The sequence below is a fragment of the Phalacrocorax aristotelis genome, chromosome Z (genome assembly GCF_949628215.1).
Source record: "Phalacrocorax aristotelis chromosome Z, bGulAri2.1, whole genome shotgun sequence".
Classification (NCBI taxonomy): Eukaryota; Metazoa; Chordata; class Aves; order Suliformes; family Phalacrocoracidae; genus Phalacrocorax; species Phalacrocorax aristotelis.
Window position 1 is genome coordinate 46,401,632 of NC_134311.1, and position 20,540 is coordinate 46,422,171.

At 38.1% G+C, this 20,540-nt stretch overlaps 1 protein-coding gene across 12 annotated transcripts in view; it reads left to right on the top strand.

Moving 5' to 3' along the window:
- Positions 1-20,540, top strand: part of BNC2 (basonuclin zinc finger protein 2) — a 333,471-nt gene that overhangs the window by 201,316 nt on the left and 111,615 nt on the right. For all 12 annotated transcript variants that reach the window (XR_012658054.1, XM_075079226.1, XM_075079227.1 and 9 more), the window contains one exon: positions 9,897-9,999. Coding sequence is in view for 11 of the 12 variants with exons in the window: in XM_075079226.1 (XP_074935327.1) it covers positions 9,897-9,999 (103 nt within the window). In the remaining variant the exon portion in view is untranslated. The remainder of the gene's footprint in view (positions 1-9,896; positions 10,000-20,540) is intronic.

The window sequence follows — 20,540 nt, forward strand, 5'->3', positions numbered from 1 at the left end:
TCCTTTGGGACCATGCTTTATTTAGTTTTAAATTCTACATCACAAGTTTCAAACATTACTGGTTTACATACTGTCTTCTAAAAACATTTGCTGCAAGCAAATGGAAGTCTGTTATGAATAGGAAGGCTGATACCACAGCATGAGAATGTCAGTACACCTTATCTTATATAGTTGCCAGCAGAGATTTTTTCATCGTTTCTCCTGGAAAGGTGTCAGTAAGGTTTATGGAAAGAAAAGTGGTTGTACTTCTACTAGCAATGGCTAAACAAAGTTTTTCAGTTTGGGGAGTGTTTTTATTTTTGCATATAAAAGCAATAACATTCTGTGCAGGGATAGTGTAGTAAACCATTCTCTTGTTCAGCTAAGAAACAGAGAATGATTGGTCCAGGGTGGGCAGGGCAGTAAAACCAGTGGAAGCAACGTGCCTCCTGTGGTCTCTGAAGGAGACTGTAGTTGTGCTTACTTGAGATGAGGAGCTAGGTGGAGCTAGCAACATTAACCTCTGGGAGAGTCATGGGTAGAGGAGGGTATGGTTAGGCTTTTTGCAGGTGCGTCCATCTTCGTTGTTGGGTATCTGTCTGGCACTGGCCATTGCCTTGACAAATGCGTGGCTGAACTGCAGTGACTGACAATGCTAGTATCATAACATCAGTCTGGTCTGCATCTATAAGAACAAGCTCTGCATTTGCCAACATGCTCTCAGGCACATATAATCTCATTCTTAAATCAACTATGTGTTTTTCTTCAAATTTTAAGCAAAGAAGAACTTGTCAGTCTTAATTTTTTTAGTGCAAACAACTTTGCCTTTCATGCTTGAGAACCTCAGGCAAGCTTTACAAGCTGTAGAAACATAGGATGATACTGTACCTGCAGTCTTTGTAGAATATCCTGTTGGCAGCACTGTGAGTTGAGTGTGTAGGATCAGGATGAACATGGCCTACAAAAAGTTCCTGGAAAATAACAAAGCTATTCTGCGTCATATTTGCTTTCTCTAGAAAAGTCTAGGTAGCATTCCTTGACACAGGTTTCCACATTTGGAAGTAGCTAAAGTATAATTGAAGAGTGACTCCTAACCTAAATGCAGCATTACAAATGACATTTTATTATTTTTCCTTTTCTTATTCCCCATTGATTTACCAGCTTTTTCTCAAGAAGAGTTGAAAATGGTTTTCTAAAACGCTTAAAGGATAGGTTGTCCTTATTCCAGGAAAGGCTGTTTTATCTTATTAACAGCTTTCTCTCGTGTTAGCATCCTTCCCTTCATATTGTATTAGTAACTGTTTTCTTGAATGCCACAGAGAAATATAACAATATTAGTACCTTTCAAATTGTATTACTGAAAATAAATACAAGTAAGAAACAATACTAATATAGCATGATGTGAAATTGCTAAAAAAATGCTGCAATGCAGTGAACAACTCGGAAGATATTTGGGTATCTCTGAATGGAAAACAGCTCATAGAATCATAGAATCATTAAGGTTGGAAAAGACCTCTAAGATCATGAAGTCCAACTGTCAACCCCACACCACCATGCCTCCTGAACCATCTCCCAGAGTGCCACGTCTACACATTTTTTGAACACCTCCAGGGAAGACAACTCCACCACCTCTCTGGGCAGCCTGTTCCAATGCTTAACCACTCTTACAGCAAATAAATTTTTCCTAATACCCAATATAAACCTCCCCTGATCCAACCTGAGGCCATTTCCTCTCATCCTATCACTAGTTACGTGGGAGAAGAGACCAGCATCCACCTCACTACAACCTCCTTTCAGGTAGTTGTAGAGAGCGATAAGGTCTCCCCTCAGCCTCCTGTTCTCCAGGCTAAACAACCTCAGTTCCCTCAGTCCCTCAAAAGACTTGTTCTCTAGACCCTTCACCACCTTCATTGCCCTTCTCTGGACATGCTCCAGCAACTCAATGTCTGTCTTGTAGTGGGGGGCCCAAAACTAAACACAGTATTCAAGGTGTGGCCTCAGCAGCGTCAAGTACAGGGGCATTATCACTTCGCTACTCCTGCTGGCCACAGTATTCCTGATACTAGCCAGGATGCTGTTGGCCTTCTTGGCCATCCTGGCACACTGTTGGCTCATGTTGTCATGCTGTCAGCCAGCACCCCCAGGTCCTTTTCTGACGGGCAGCTTTCCAGCCCCTCTTTCCCAGGCACTTGGCCTTGTTAAACCTCATACAGCTGGCCTCAGCCCATCGATCCAGCCTGTCCAGATCCCTCTGCAGAGCCTTCCTACCCTCGATCAGGTCAACACTCCCACCCAATTTGATGTCAGAAACTTCATTGCATTGCATGGATGTTCTTAGACCATTCAAATGTAAAGTATATTTCCCTTTACTTTTTTTTTGTTTTGGGCAATGCATTATTAGCCTGTAGGTTTTGAAGTCGTCTTGAAATGATCTTGAAAAATGGTCATCTATCAATTAAGTTTATTTTCTCTAGGTGATTCCTGTGTTTAGAATTATTCCTTTACCAATGGCAGACCCTAAAGTAGTAGAGTTAAAAAAATCTGTTAAAATTTTTTTGACAACAAAAGAAATAGTAATGCTTCATGCTCTGCCTTACCTTCTGTCCTCATATGTCACAATGTTCTGTGAGTTATTCATTAGTCTAATCTCTGAAAATGGTATGCTATACCATACCCAGTTTTTAAATAATGGGAAGTTAGAAATTGAGTGGTTAAGTAAGTGACTTAACTAGTGCCACACAGTGCATCTGTGGGAGTGTCAGACCCAGGATCAGAATCAAGGCATTCCCCTTCTTTCTGTCCAGTGTTTTGGCTGCAGAATTACCCATATAAAAATTGTAGGTGAGTTTAAAAATTGTAATTTTTATACCAGAATTACATGATGGAGACACTGGGTCTCTCTACAGAGACAGAAATACTTTTGTATGTGTGGGGGCGGAGTGGACTGTTCTTGTTCTTGAAAAACAAAATTTTCTCTTTTTTTATGCTCATAGACTTAAGTAATTAGTGAAATGTAGCCAGGCTCTGACTTTTAGTGATTGCCTCTAACTTGTAGGTGCAATTATCTGCTAGCAATGACTTATGAATGTATTTGGTGGCCCACAACACCTTAGTTGTTTTTCTAAGTGTTGTCAAATGTGTGAGCAATTCAATAAGGACACAAGTTTGTGGTCTCAAGTATAAAAATTTGTCCTAAAGTCTAGTTCAAAGTTGAATGACTGCAGATTTTTTATTGCCTACATCCAAGCTTTGGTGATCTTCTCATTTAGGTAGCATGGCTGTGCTGGTTTTGGCTGGGGTAATTTTCTTCATAGTGGCTGGTATTGTGCTATGTTTTGGATTTGTGCTGAAAACACCGTTGATAACACACCAATGTTTTAGTTATTGCTGGGTGGCACTTAGTTGCCAGCTGGGGATAAACCACAACAATTCCCTAAAATACCAGGCTTACTATAGGCAAGTCACATTGTGATTTTCCTAAATGTCAGTATGCAAATGATCCTCCTTTTGGTGTTAATTTAAAACAAACTCTGTTGTACTCCTGATTTACCAGCTATTAAAAATAGTATAATTTCATTGGGATGTTTTTGCCATTTACACAGCAGAATTTATGCTGTGATCTTTTAAAGAAATGCTTAATTGACAAGAAAGAAAAAAATTTATTGGAATTCCTGAAGTAGTAAAGAAGAGAAGTGAGAGATCCCCTAAGAGCTGTTTACAGAGTACATGATATCTGCTCTGAAAAAGAAAGAAAAAAACCAACCCAACTTAAAATTGTAGTATGGTACAATCCTGTGCTGAGCAATAGTGTCAGATTTTATCTTCTTCACTTTATAACCAAGAAACATTAAGAAAAACAATGGCAGAGGAGACTTGCCATTAAAAAATGCTGGAACACTTGGAGACCCACCAGTTGCCTGCTGCTTCATATCTTTTCTTGTCATGACCCAACATACAGCAACAGAAGAGTGTATCTCTCTTGTTTCTCATCAACCTCTTGCTCATTAACTTTGAATGATTACTTTGATGTGCCATCCTGTGTGAAGACCAACTACTGTATGGCTTTAAATTATTCTCCCAATGACATTGTTACTTGCTTTCAATTGTATTTTACATGCAGGGTTTGGGGTTTTTTTTAGAGTTGAGAGGTAAGCTGTAAAAAGTGCTTTTTGCTTTTACTTTTCCAATACTTCCCATCATTTCACCCAAATATTTATTGAGGTACAACACAATAACTTTTTATTGTTTTTAAAATAATAAACAAGATCATTTATTCTGTCAATTAATAGAATCATAGAATCATTAAGGTTTGAAAAGACGTCTAGGATCATCAAGTCCAGTCGTCAACCCGACACTATCATGTCTCCTAAACCATCTCCCTGAAGTGCCATGTCTACACATCCTTTAATGCCCCCAGAGGTGATGACTCCACCACCTCTCTGGGTAGCCTGTTCCAATGCCTGACCACTCTTTCAGTGAAGAAATTTTTCCTAATACCCAATCTAAACCTCCCCTGATGCAGTTTGAAGGTGTTTCCTCTCATTCTGTCGCTAGTTACTTGGGAGAAGAGACCAAATAAAATGTGTAGAACTTGAGAATTACACTCAATTTTAAGTATAGATGTGTGTATATGTGTGTGTGTAAAAACCCTGACTTCCTTATTAACAAATTCATTTGTGCAGAGTGCATACTCATGCAGAGTCTTATTGATTTTAATGCAGCTGTAAGGAACTGCACTTACGTACCAGTCTGCTGGTTTGAAGTCTAATTAAAAAGATTTCACAAACACTGGACCAAATAATCTTCAAGTCTTGTGCTCCTGTGAGTGGAATTAGATTGTGTGAGCTCTGTAGGATAAATGTGTGGTAGATGCTTGAATAGGTAGATGGAACGTTCATGCAAAGAGAGTGAGCGTAGCTGACTCCATGATGTATTCAGGTGCACAGTGATCCCTTATATCACACATGACTTGATAGGAGACATTTCTTAAATAACTTTTTGTACATGAGAATGATGAGGCAAGGACATTAAGAGCAAGGCTCTGTTAGACGTGGCCTATTGCATAGAAGGATGTAGCTGAGACTTCAGTAAGATGCTATTTAACCTCACAGAACCCTTGGACCCTCTTCACTAGTTACATTAAGAATTTTTGTTAGATTTACTATTAAAATTGAGGATAAAGGAATTTGCAAAACTTACCTGTCTGTCCAGAATGTTACATCATTTTAAACTGCCTCCATCTTTTGTGGTCACTTGTAAGAACTCCAGAGGAGGAATCATATCTATCTCTTCTTTATGTGTTGCCCTCCATCTCCCACACCGTGATCCCTTTCATGATAGGTTATTGCTTCTTATCTCTTGGAAACTCTGCAAAACAGCCGGGCAGATTGATTTTCCATTACTGCTATAGGCTGTTCCCATTAATATGTGAATAATATTTACTTGTCAGATATAATTAAATTACCCAAACTATGTTAAATTAATATCCTTGGTCTGGGGGAAACCCACAAAAGTCAGGTCTAACATCTTTTACTATTAGCCGTACGAATTTACACATAGGTGTACTAGGTCACATGCTTTAATACTAGACAAAGTTCCCTTCTTTCTGCATTATACTCTACAGGAAGATCTCAAAGACAGCAGCAAGATATTTCTGAATGTTTCACTGTCAGTTATAAAACCATTAATTTATTCTTGTATATGTGTTTTTTTGTTCTCAAACCTTAATACCTTTGCTTTAGGATTTAAGGAATAAATTGAGTAAACTATTTAAAATGATTCTACTGAAATCCACTCCATTTCCTCCACAGGTCCTCAAGGGCTGCTGTAATTTGGTAGAAATGCGAGGAGCTTTATGTTAGGAACTCAGTGGAAGGGATGTGTAAAAATGTCCGAGAACTGTTATCTGCAGACCATTGACATGGTAGAACATAATGGCACTTTTCAAGAAGCTGTAGGAAGCCATGTTCTGTTGTTTACTTAAGAGCCTGAAGCTGCAAGTTGTTATCTAAATACACGTTTGCCTATCAGCTGGTACAGGGGGAGCCTGTATCTACTGATTTTACTGTTCCTCTCACTATGCAAGGTCATTGGTTTCTTTTAGTTTCCGTCTGTTTTCTTTCTGTCTTTCTTGGAGGAGTTTCTGAGGAAAACCTTAGTCAGGAAAAAATTCTGGTTTTTTTCTCTATAAAATAATGTAGTACACAGAGTCCCGTTATGTAAACTTTTTAGCAATATGTTGCAAAGGCTAAATTACAGTGGATGACTTCTGGAATGCCTAGCAGTACTCTTCCAGAAGTGTTTTCTGGCAGAAGTTTAGCATTGCTACACCCTTGGATTTTTATGCCTTCTTTTTAACAGGTTTGAACAATGCCTACAATATTTAGCTGCTGCAGACTCACCCAGGATCTTTTTATTATCCTTACTCCCCACCCCACCTTTTTCAAATTAAGCAGTAACAGATGTCCAACCACAGTTACACCAATCCATGCTGCGACCCTGCAAGCACACCAGCTACTCTACTTTTATCCTCTCTGTACCTTGAAATCCTGCTGCTGGGGAACGGAGAGGCTGCTGTTTGTTCTGTCAGTGAATCTATATGACATTCATCTCCTGCTGCCATTTTGGGTCATTCCTGAGCCTGTTGCATGAACTGTCAGTGACTTGTATGCTAAGTTAAATCTTATTGAAAACCAGTAGAAATATATTCTTAATAATTCAGATGCATATCCTTGCAAGCCTCAGCACATACATTGGTTGCTTTGTGAGGGTCTTCAAAGACAATGCTTTCTTTCATGTTAGTAGTGTTAATGTTCCGTCTCTGTGTGTAGGAACACACGCTATTCCTGGCATCTTGAATCTTCTCTCTGCCAAGTTACGCTGGTTTCATATTCAATACTGTAGTGATCTGAGGTAGTTAGAATGATTCTTGATGAACTGAGTGAAGTTAAAAATAAATCTTTGAAATAAAGACTAAATTCTAGTTGAGGTTTTTAATAGCTACCATGACTATAGAGTGCCTCACAATTTACGTTGTATTTAGCCTGACAACAACACTTTACTATCATTGTGTCTGATTATTGCCTAGGGAACGTAGGCATCAGGCTAACAAAGTAATTTGCCCAAGATCATGCCAGAATGTGAACTAAAATATTAATTTTTCCAGTCCCAAATAAGCATCTTGCAGCATGAGGGGTTATCCTAATTACTTAGAAGTATGCATGGGATTCTCAGTGATGGGATGGGAAACTCCTGAAACCAGATCATAACCTGGCATCAACACACCCTTTGCAGAAAAAGTGGCCAAGTAAGGCCAGCCTAAATGTTTTGGCCATGCTACATGTCTTTAGAGTTTCGCATAGCAATCCAATTTAAAATATATAACTCTTTTTGAAAACTTTTCAGGTTTAGTTGTTTGAGGAACAAGCTGACATTTTCATGTTTCTGAAAAGTTTGCATGAATTTTTGGGGATTATGTATAAAAGATAACAATCTTACTAATTACTTAAACTTCAATACTTTACACCATCAAGACTCCCTTTAACTCAGGGAAGATGAAAGGAAACATGAAACCTCTAAACTTTTTTCCCCCATCTTAGAATTTATAATGGCTAAATGGATAATTTTTGAATGTCTATAATAAAACTCACTCTTAGCCTGAAACATTGTATTTCAGGTTCAAGCTGATTCCAATTTTTACAGGCAACCTCTTAACCTCTAGGCCAAAAGTAGATAGGATTGTAATGGAAATACTGATGAGCCTTAATAAAGCAGCTCTACCAAATGACATAGTTTCATCTAGTATGTGTACATACATTATATTACTCCTCTTTTATACTGTGACACATGAACAAGACAAAATAACATAAAATACAACACGTGTGTCACATTGGTGCAGAGATTTAAAAAAGGTGGTGAATGTGAGAAAACCTCTTATGGCAAAATAAGAATACCATTTTGTAAGCCCTTCTTTGTGCAGTACAATTAATTACTGAGTTCATTAATTAATGAACATGTTAGAGAAAGAACACTATTACTGACTGGTGGAGTCCTGATATATTACTGAGTCAATAAACTATCGAACATGAAACAGGACCTTTCAGGAGAATTTTTTTCTCATAACCCACAAACACATATATTATTCTTGCATGGTCAGCACTTCTTTGGTACCCTTATATTTCATATTACTAATTCTTTTAATCACACATACATACAGCAGTGTTTTATAACCTAGCTAATGAGTAATTGGACAGGTGACATTGGGACTGAGGCCCTGAAGTGTCAGGCATAATAGAGCAGGATATTTTTTTTCCCTACTTGGTTTTCCAGAGTAAAAGATAGTATAAGAGCAGATAGGATAGGAGGGAGAAAGGGCTCTTGTACCAGAAATTTGTTGGGAGATACAGTTTTTAAGTGGATCCATGAACTGTAAATGGCTTTAAATTGCAGTCTGATGCAGATAAGTAAGTAAAGAGATAAAACATTTAAAATAACTGTGAACCTTTTTCATTGTCAGCAAGCAAGGAGTTTAGCTTGGCCAAGCTGTAGTTGAATGTAATTTTCTTCAAGTCAGTATAGTTAAGGTAATTATTTTCTGGTATGGAAGAGTGTGTGTGTTTTGCGCGGGGGGTAATTGTTCGGAACCAGCAAGAGCCTTCATAATACTTCAGTATCTCAGTGGCCAGTATCTCAGTATCTCAGTATCTCAGTAGGTATCAAGCATCCTTCCCCAACCTTAGCCCCCAAGTAATCACTGATTGCGTCTAAATCTATAGAGATATCTTTTCCTGGCAGCTCTGGTAGTTACAGTAGATTGTTAATCTGTGAATGATCAGAATAAGCCTCTCTGTTTCAGAAATCTCCATGCAAATTACATCTAAATGCATGCCATAAATTTATTAGTAGCAGTTTGAAGTGCACAGGTCATCTTCTACACTATTTAAAAACATATGTCTGTTACACATTAAAAAGAGTATAATTCAATTTATATTCACTTTTCTGTGGATGTAGCTAGCACCTGTCAAAGTAAACCTGTGTAATTTTTGAAATTACACAGGTTTATTTTAAATATTTTTATTTTAAAATTTTTTAAAATATTTTTAAAAGGAGACATGAGATATTAATAAGGTATAATATTTAAGCAAATTTTAGATCTCTGCAATGGAATGGAGTTTTAGCATTGCTGCTTTGAAATAGTTTCATCTTTTGCAAAACAGAGAAATATATGTTTGACAAATAGGGAGTGCAAAGAGGTAAAGGCTTATGCCTGGATATTGGAGAAATATGCAAAGGAAGGTTACAGGATGTTTTATGAACCAGTCCTATTCTTGCACATTGATCATTTTGTCATATTTTGGGAACATATCAAATCCATGACTCCCTTCTGTAGTGGAGTTATATCGTAAAACCCAAAAAGGAAACTTGAGAATAACCTTTGGATACCATGGGGGAAGGGGAAAGAGTTCTGTAGTTTTCCTTTTTGTATGTTTTTCTTTCCTCATTTTACTCTTGGCTTTAATCAAGCTGATATGCTGGTGTAGTAAGACATCACTAATAACATTGTCCTTCAGGCAGCTGATGCAAAACCAGGAAATTTGTGGAACACTTACAGGATGCTCATCCTGCTACTTTTTTTCCTAAAGGAAATGGAGCAATTCTTTTAAAGACATCAGGAATGTATTCATCTCCGTGGGACAACAGACTACGTTATTACTGAATAAGCATTTTGGTTGTCATTGCTCAGGGATACTGATGTATGTTTTTGAAAGAAAATTAATCTCTACTTAAAAGAATGAGCAATGCTTTGAATGTTAGAAGGCTAGTTTTTGCTATATGGTTAATACCCTTCTAGCCCTCACAACAGATTTATACAAGAAGGAAGGAAGACATTAATATGTGATTTCTGTTTCTTTTTCCAGGCCATCCGCTGTACACTGGTAAATTGCACATGTGAATGTTTTCAGCCAGGGAAGATTAACCTGAGAACCTGTGATCAGTGTAAACATGGCTGGGTGGCACATGGTAAGAAATGTCTGTTCTGGGCATGTCTTCTTTATTCTGTCCATCTTTCACATTCTCCTTAAATAATAAGAGCTGGAGCAATATAGACAGTAGTAATATGTATTTGTCTGTACATGTATGTGTGTGCACTCTGGGTTTGTGCATGTGTATGCATGCACATACTTTCTTTACATCAGTTTTCAGGATGTCAAAGTGAGGGTCTGTTATTCTGGCAATAGCTTCAACTGCCACTGGAGTTCAACAGCTTGTGTAGAGCTCAGAAGAATATCCTAGCCTCCAGGAAATAATGTAGTTCTAGCAGGGCTTAACAGAAAGGCAAAATGTTTATAGTATGGTTGCACAGCAGAGTTTGTATTGCAAAGGAGCATCAGCCAATAAGTCACTGAGCCTAATGGAAATTCAAACATACCAATGTCACACCTGCAGAACTTGGATGTCATAATGAAATGAGTGTATCCTATATGGCTCAACAAAAGTGTGCATGTATGATCTGTGAGTTGAACCTCTCCTCCCATGTTCAAATAGCTAGAGAAAGAAAAGAGGGTAGAAAGCCCAGATCCCATATAAAAGTGTCAAAATACAGTAATACACCTTCCTTTTTTATTTATCCTTTACTATTTTGTGTTTGGTGTTTTTTTTTCTTGACAGTCTTGATTAAGCTATCCATGAGAGAGAAAGAGAGAGCTGTATACACAATTAGAAGGCAAATAAGGAGGATACCTAAAATGTTTCAATTAAGAAAAAAAAAAGAAATTAAAAAAAAAGAAAAAAGAGAAAGTTTACTGCATTTGCAGAAGAGATTAGTGTTGGAGACTTCTTCTCATGGTCTAGGCTATTAGCACCTAAGCAAGCAGAGTCTTCATTCCCCACTTCTGCCAGACATTCAGTGGGTTATATACTATAAATTTTATTTTATTTTGATGGGTCCTGGTGTGGGAGCTCAGTACTTCCCTCCTAAGATGCACTTGATCTCTATTTAGTTCATATCTGTGTGTTTGTGCCTGAGTATGCTGACAAATGGCAAGTGTGAATGCTCAACAAATTCACAGATTGCCAGAGAAGTTTTAAAACATTCACATAGCATGAAGGAAAGCATGAAGGCAGGTACCATGCTGTCCTGTGTCACTGTGTAGTAATATATACAGCCTGCCTAGAAATACCCTAACACCACCAATAGGGTAGCTGGTTGCAGATTTATTATATACTAGATTCCTTAGGGACACAGCTTGTTTTCACTCGTCTTAATTCCCAGAAAGGTATCTTCAGTCACAGTATAACCAGATTCATATTTCTTGGAAGGATTGCTAAACCTTGCAAAATTTCTTCATTCGGGCATGCTTTTAGGCTTTGTGTAGCATCTGAGGTCTTACTGACCCACAGATAGGGAAGACTTGTATGGGTGTTTTCCAGGGCGTCCTCCTGTTCGGTAATAGAAATTAGGAGACTAGCACTTAGATTCTGGCGTATGGGCATCTGGCATTTTCTTTTTAACCAGTACATCTTAAAAGAGTGTGATCAGATTTTCCTGATAAATTCTTCTCTGCAAGGTGGTGGAATTCAAAATCAGAATACATGACTGTAATCTGAGATTGCCTCAGTGTGTATAACAGAAATGTCCCTGGTTTACAAATCCAGAAAGTTGAAAGGTGAATATGATGATCAAGGATGCACCACCTGCCACTGTACCTGAGTGCTTAACATTCCAAATAGAAAACTTAATAGAGCTATATATTATTAGAAAGTGTTTGTTTTACTACTGCACCAAGCAAAGAATTCTCTGATTTATTTCTTTTTAGTACCCTTTGTGTACATTTGTCTGGAGTATTTACATTTTATGGCAGAGTGAGACAGGTCAGATGTATGTTTCATATACATACTCAAAGCACAGGCTTATGAATTACTTCCTGGAGACTATGGTGCACCTGCTTCAATTCTTGATCTTAGCTGTTTTCCAGGATTTTGAGGGCAGCATTTGGGAGACTGATCGATTCATTTCACTGTAGCGCCTGGATTTCAAAATGACTGAATCAGGTTGCTGTTCAGAAGTGATTTTCTTTAGACTGTTAGCGTGGCACTTTGAGAAGTTGTTCCTTGAATGCAAATAGTATTTCCTGCTGCGTTAATTAAAGGGTTTCCTTCTGATTTTTATTAATGAATTTCAACTCAGCTCCTTGACACATGATGTAGTGCTTTACTGAATGTAATTATCAAAGAATAGGTGTTTCCAACAGGAAGTTATTCAGTTCTGATAGTCTAGAATCATAATTTACTGAACAGATCAAAAATAGCTTAGAACTGCAGTCTTCTCATGCTGTACTTGACTAATCTGTGCAGAGTTAATTCATGTTAATAACTGCCATTTAAAATGTTGGAATTCTTGGAGCGAGGAGGAAAGGGCAAACAGCCACACCAGTATTATTGCACTTAGCAACTGCTGGCCTGTTTTCTTTTTTCCTGCTTCCATTGTGTTTCTCATGTTTTTCCTCACTCACCAGAATTGAGCTGCACACATCTTGAAAGGAAAGGTTTCCTACAAGTTTAGTTTCTTCTGTCCGGAGTTGCCAAAAGTAGGATTGTCAATACATGAACAGATTCATCAGAGGAGTTCTTTTGTGGCAAGATAAATGTTTCTGTTGGCAAAAGTTCAGCTTATCAAGTTTTGACCCTGCACCCCTCTGCTACAGTGGTAATCCTACCATCAGCGTCTTTAAGGCTGAAGCCAAAAGCTGCTTAGAGCATAGCAGCATTCTCTTGTACTGCTGTGCATAAAGGAGAACGGGCTATTGCTGGTGTGAATCTCTTAATATTTTAAGGGATTTGGATAAGTAGACTGTTTTATTTTGTTTTAAGCTGAAGCCTGGCTTTCATATTGTCAGCTTGGGTGGGGATTTACTTTCTAAAAAAAAAAATAATAAAGAAGTTTAAATTGGACAAGACATTTCCTAGGCCTCAAGCAGGTAACAGATGTTTTTCCTTCTATTTTTTTAATGTTTAAGATAATTTGTAGTGTCAATATGGTGAAAAATAAAATCTTATCACAATGTAATAGTTGATTTTTTTAAGAAGAATTATTTTAACACATGCAATTGCTATTTTGTGGCTTTTAAATAATGTAGGAGTAAGATGACTACCAAAAAAATGAAGAGTTCCTTGAGTGCTTGAATTAGTTTCTTCTGATATTTTTGTTACGTTAGAAGTAACATTGTACTATGAAGATAGCCATGACATTTTATTAGCTTTAGCGCAAAAATCACTTACTCAGACTTTGTTGAAGCAATGAAAAAAACCCACTTTATTTGCCACCCACTTACCCTACCAGAAGTATCTTATCCTATGAAGAAAGAAATTAAGGAAGTCTGCAATAAAAAGATGTTGATCTCATTGACTTTGCTTTTTGCTTTGTATGCTTGTCATTGATGTCAGAATAACAACTACTGTACTGCTAGCAGAAATACTTTTACTATACCTAGTCCAAGAAGTCAGAAGACCCAATGAAGTATCAATAGGAAATACAGTCTAACCTCTCATAACTGTTTTTGCTCTAAAAGGGTGCGCTAAGGTGACATATGTCATAGTGGACTAAAGCTATTGTTTATGACATTCATTCTGTTCATTTTAGTTTAAGTATCTCAGACTTTGCTGTGATTAAAAAAACCACAGTATAATAATATTATTAAATTTGTATGAAATCATTGTCATCTTGTTTCAAAGAGAGTCAGAAAATTAGAAATACTAATTCTCTGTCTTGCCCTCAAATTGATCACTGGTAAAACTCAATCAGACAGCAGCAGCATTCTTTTCAGATGTTTTGGTATACTGTGCATTCTCAGACTAGCTGAATTTCACACGCTTCAATCTACTGTAGGAAATTAAGTATCCTGTGAACACTTTTGCTGTCTTCCTTCTTTTTCTCTCAGAGAAAGCTGGTCCGTAGTCCCCTAGTGATCTTCTTTGTCTTTTCACCTGCGTCATGCCAATCGACGCAGCTTGGGGCTGGGCTATTTATTCAAGTAGGGTTTAGTACCTCTCTGAGGTATGATGGGGCCACATTTGGCCCCATCTTCAGTCAGAACTTGGCCATGCCTTTTCTCTAGTAATTTTGAGATTAAGTTCCTTTCAGTTTTCATGAAAATGACATTAACTAGTAGATTTTGGCACACAGGGCAAATCCATTACTCTTTTCCAGTTTAAAAGCTGCCACTCAGTGAATACTCATGCCCAGAGACTTGCCATGTGGGTTACAATTTCACCTTGTGAAGGAAGTTTTCTGCTGCCAGTATTTATAGAATGCATGTACTAGCTTCCTGTAAATGAGACTAACAATGAAAACAACAACCTCCACTAGAAAATGGAGAATGCTCTGTTCTGAAGTGAGATGCGTGACATGACTGTGACTTCTTCATTCACAATTGTTGAGTACTCTGATTTTCCACGTGGTAGTTCATGAAATTGTCAGGTAAAGGAAACATGAAGTGAGAACAAAAGAAAAGAAGGACAGGTGTAAATAAATAAAAGGAAAAGAAGAATGCTGTGGAAATTTTAGAAATTGCATCTCTCCATTACCCCAAAGTTGCTGAAAGTACTTGATCTAGGAAGAAGGTTTAGATTTTAAATCTGAGTTGTATGGGAATGAGGCAAGAAGGAAGAGGAGTGCTATGTTGAAACAGAAATCAGCAGTGTTCCAGTCTAAAGCTGTTAAGTGAAATAAATCCAGATTTGCAAAATCAAAGATAATCTCTAATAAAACAAGAGAAAACAAAACAAAAACACCTCACAGATCTTAGAGTCTCTCTAAAAGCCAGTAGAACTGCCATAAATCCTTAAAAAGACAAGGAGAAATGTAATCCTGTTATTATAGTTTACTGGTAAAATAATTGGGTTATTTTTGTACTGTACAATAGGATATAAAAAATAATCACAATTTTAGCATACTGAAAATACTTGTTTCCTTCTATTCAGTTTATTTAATTCTTTAAAATGCTTTAAAATTACTTAAGAACATCATAGATTTGAGGGGGTTTTTTTAGTTCCATAGAGATTTTTAGCAAAGCAATTATCTACAATTCATTGATAACAAAGGCTAGCTTTTCATGACTTTTAAAGCAAAACTATTTTAAATCTAGTCTGGCTTTTCCTGTCTTCTACTGACAATTTTAATCCATCTGTTATAACTTCTTGTTGACCCTGAAGGCTGAGGCATATTTTTCATTATTCAGTTGCTTCCAGGAACCTTACCTGATTAACATTCGTTACTGGTAAACACTTTTTAAAGTCCCCCCTTCTGCCTATGCCATCCCTTTTTGCTTCCCTTCAGCAGCAATTCCCAAAGCGGCCAATACAGCACAGAAAAGATGTACTCTACTATCTTGTGGGTAATCTGATCCACTATCTGGTTTTAAAGCCTGCCACATTGGTAGGAATGATGTGATGTAGTGTTTACTTTGGGTTACTCCAAGATCAAGTCAAGCTGAGGTAAAAGTAAATAAGAATGTCCAAGTATTAGGGCATCCAAGACAAATAATATTGTTTCAAAGTTTTATAAGACAGAAGTGACAGAAAGGAAATAATGCTTAGTTGCCCCAAGATCAAATAAAAAGCCTTCCTTTTCCACCCTTGTATTCAGCTGATACTTACACCACCATATGGTCACGGGTTTAGTCCTCATGCAAATTTTACATCCTCAGGTGTTGAGTAAGGTTTTCCTTGGGGGTAAACCACAGGCTTTAACTTACATATGTTCGCATTCACACCTCCTTGGATTTCCCTGGGGGCCTACTCAGAATAAAATCTTTGTTCTTTTCTTTCCTGCCACCCCCAGGACATCTTAATGCAGTCAGGAAGAGGTTAGAACTTTATCCCTCTCCCCAACTTTGTTGGCTCACAGCCATGGGTTTGAATATGCCAGTGTCCATTGGACATTGTCCTTTGGTCATGTGAGATTATCCCTGACCAGACATTATGCAGTCAGGTAAGGACTGCTCCAGTGCCTGGTAAGCCCTAAACAAACCATGACCCATTCTGAAAAATAGTGCCTTTTTCTGTTGGGTTGGGCTATATTCACATCTCAAAGTGAAGCCCCTTCTCATTATGAACATTTTGTTGTCAGAAAAACTTTTCATTTACTAATCACACTTTGTGCTTTCACAGAACTGGCATTAATACTGTCAGATACCCACTGGCAACTCTGAAATACAAGCCACCTTTATAGCTATGATCTCCCTTGACTAGCTATAAAATGCCCAGAGAGGTTTAGACTAAAAGTATTTCAAAAGTGCAAGGTATTGTTATTTACATTTTAGAGAGAAGGATTCATCCCATTTAGTACACCCAATGCCATAGGATAAAATACTAGATGCCTTGGACAATGATGTCTTACCCTTCTTAAGGAGAGAATCCAGTAAGGAAAAAAATAGACATACCTTTTGCAAGGTGGAGCAAAGCCAATAAAAACAATGATTTTTTAAATAACACTTGGAATTTCTCTTTCACACATAGAGGCTGCTTTACCCCCTTACATGTGGTGATAGGAAGTTCACTGCATGGCATAGGTTCAGATAAGAGCAAGAGAAGGTCTGGTGCTTGCTGCTTCTTTCCCAGATGAGCAGGTTAAAGTCTGTGGGACTTGAGAGTGCAAATCACTAATGGATTTGTGGGGCAGCAGTGGTGGACTTCTGCAACATGCATCCACAGTTCTCCAGGATGGTTAGAAGACAGTACCTGATTACTTGTCTCTTTTAACACCTATGCTGCTGCACATGAATTGCTGTGATATGCTAACCACTTTATCATTTTATTACACTTTATTACATCATAAATTTTTATATCTTCTTAACGATCCTACAAGAATCTTAATTGTTTATAGGAACATCTTAATTAACTAGAGTTCACTAGGTTAAGCAGAACACAAATTGAAGGAGCTCTAAGTGAAACAAACCCTACCACTCCATTCCATATAGCTTCATAAGGTTAAAATGGGATTGACTGCCTGAATGAAAAATTCATACTGTTTTCAGATGTTACAAAGTAACAATAATACCATGGGTAACTTTACCTCAGCTTTCTGTTTTGCAACTGTGAAATTCAATGGAAAAAACTTTTTTTTTTACCTGCTAGGAAGAATTTCAATTTGAGCTGTAGCATTATGGGGAAACTTGCCCCAGATTAATTTAGCAGACAATAGTGTTACTTTATTATCTTATTTCCATCTGGATTTTAGAAACAGAAAAGATAATACAAGAAATGTATAACATGAGTCTCAAAGTTTTCTCTAATTACATTCCAATTGATTACAGTCAATTTTTCTGAAGTATATTTAACAGGAGCTTTGTGAGATGGTCACAGTATGTGAATTGGGGTGATAAAGATTGATGTTTATGAATGGTAGAACTAAGCTGTACAAACCAGTATTCCCAGGGTCTGTACATCTTCAGCTGTCAACAACTTCAGGACAGCAGGATTTCCTAAGAAAACTGAGGTGGGTTAGCACACATGGGAAAGCATTTCATAGTTTGAACCAGAGTTACACCCTAGACTGAAACACTACCATGGTCTTGGCTTTGTGAAATGCCTCTACAACACAGTACTCCATCGAAACAGAATGATGTTAACAGGTGGGCAGTGCCTGTTGCATTTCATTATGGTTTTCAAGGCTGCATAAAAGATGGAATAGGTTGCCTAGAGAAGTGGTGGAATTTCCCCTACTGTAAGTATCAAAGTTTCATTTGACAGGGCCAGAGATAACCTAATCTGAGGCCCAGTTCTCAGTAGAAGGCTGCGCCAGACAATATGCAGAAATCCCTTCCAACCTAAACTTTTGGTGAATCTGTGGATCACAGTTAATGGAATTTGAGGTGCATTTGGAGTAAGATGGAAATCCTCCAAATCCAGACCGCAATCCAGGACTCCCAAATGTGCTTCTGTCTCACTGTATATAGTATGTCAACCATATGATATTAGGACCATTACAATACATACTAATTCCTATCTCACCATTATTAAGGGAAAGAATATTTTTAAGAAGGTGTTAATGGCTGGTAGGATGGAATGATTTGGCTTTGGAGACAACAGATAGGAAACATCAAAGATGAATGAGTAGTCAAGGTATTAGAAAGAGATGTTCATTTAGTAGCTTGCATTATATATTGTAGCTTTCAACAATGACATTGTCAATCCATGTGTCAAGGAGCAGCAAAAGTGGATCTGCACAACAAAGAGGTCTGAGCCAGAAGTCAAGGGCAACTCCAGCATTGGCCATGCCTGTACCATGGGTACAGTTTCTCGAGGTCTGATCACAGTAGACGGAACCAGGTGCTGATAACTGGATCCATTGACAACCTCAGGCATGGCAAGGGAATCAGTCAGGTCAGGGTCCACCCAGGGGCTCCGATCAGGAATAAAGAAGGTGAGGCCAGAGACAGGGCTGAAGATGAGCTTGTAATATGAGTCTGAGGGTCATCTACAAGACAGGCAGAGGACTACAGGCAGGCACACCTACAATATACCTTAGGTAGGGAATGAAGGTCCAGGTCTGAGCTTTAGTAGGGGTCCTGGACCCATAGGCTGAGAATGCAGGGTGGACATCTCTGGAGAGGCTGGTCAGCATGACGAAGCCCAGTTTGTGCACTCAGGTCTGTGACACCATGGAGACTGATCAACAGTTGCCGTCTCTAGCAGAGGTGACAGATGATACCAACACACACAAAAGCAGCTGTGTGTTGGGACACTCACATGATTAATCTGCATGTGTTTCTCCATCAGGGTGGTCATCAGTGCTGAAGTCCTCCTTTACGTAGGCACAAACACACACCCTGACAGAGAGCACTGCAAGTCCAAATCCCACAGAAGAGAAGGGGCTCTGTCTCATCTTCCCTACAGTGGTCCCCAGAGTCAGGTGTCTTCCTTCATGCAGTCTGCCCACAAATTGTCTAGTAGCCCATATGTTTTCCTGCAAACTTGGAATGAAGGTTCTTTACAGTTTGTTCCTTTGAACATATTAGCTATAAACAATGAGGAGGGTTAAAAAGCCTACCACTTTATTTATTTATTTAAGGGGTCAGTTGTGAATTAAAAACATGCTCATGAAGTACTACTACACAAAGCTAGGTCTAACTTTCATTTTTAGGAGAAAGCATTTTGAGTCTTGCTTTTGTTCTTTTTTTTTTTTTCCCCTCTGTAATCATGTTTTCCACTGTTGAAGCGAAAGTTTTTTGTGTAGAAGGAAAGCATAAAAGAAAACACCTGTTTGGCTTGCAGGAATTGGCCAGGGAGGCTGTTTTCCTGACAGGCCAAATGCGACCAGCACAGGGCCCCTTTAAAAAAAAAGTCAGGATTTTTTTTCCCCCTTATTTCATGTGAGCATTGGCAGAAACTCTGACAAGCAGTTCTTCATATTTTATTATGTTCTTGTCTGGCAGAATCTCTGTCAGGCAAAAACCTTGTCAGCGGAAAACCTGTCGTAGGATCAGAGGAGACAAAAACAGGTGTCACAGAGGCAGTCAAAACTGAAGGAAAAAAACAGATTAGGCTAAAGAGAGAAAGGCAGACAATTACATTAATGCCATTGCTTTTATCTTATAGATGTGTGTTATTATCTCGGGGTGCTGAGTGCGCAATTGCCTCAAAGAAAAGTAGACAGGAGACAAGGGGAAACTTTATAGTTATTAACTGAAGAAGCAGTGTGTCAAAGCTGGATGGGGTTCAAAGTTTTGCAAAGGGATAAAAAAAATTGCAGACAGCAAGCAACGTCTGTGAACAAACTGTGGTTCTGCTTTCGGCTACATAAACCTAGTAGCATTCTAAATGTTTCAACTTGGAATCAGATCATAGACATAAAAATTAATGAAAGTTTTCATTCAGAATTTTTTAATAACATTTATTTTGTGTACATGCAACTGAAGTGCTGGGGGTTTTTTTTTCATCTGTTATAAAAATGTGGTTAGAGAATGAGGCATGGTGAGGCATGAAGACATTTATCAGTTTAGTTGCTGTGTTGTTTGGGTTTGAAACACCTATTATCAACACACATTTAATTTTAAAATGCTATTAAGAATCCTTTTACTAAGTGTAAACATCTGTACGTGCAAGCTGTAAATTAGAAGATCACATATGTGTCCCTCTGTCAGAGACTAAATGCATTTGGCAAATGGTTTACATTATTAGCTTTTAAGTACAGTAAAAGGCAGAATGAAAAGTTGGTTTTGCCTGTGAAGCAGCATATGCTTTAGTTACACTCCTTCCATGACCTTTTGAAATCCACAGTGTCTTAGTGAAGTTAATGTCTCTTCTATCTGGATTGAATTGTGAAAGGGATGAAGACAGAAGTAAAATGGAGATCACCAAAGGATGCCATGTTGTAGCTGGAAGTTATACCCAGGCTGATTCAGGCTGTTCACCCCATGCTGTCTGTGCTTGTGCCAGCGGTGAATGGGATAATTTCCTATGCCATGAAAGTATTTGAGCCATTCAGTAGGCTCTGACAAGTTTTCTTGTCCTTAGTCACCTTCTAAGCATGATATTTTTGATGAGCAATTTTTCCTCCTACA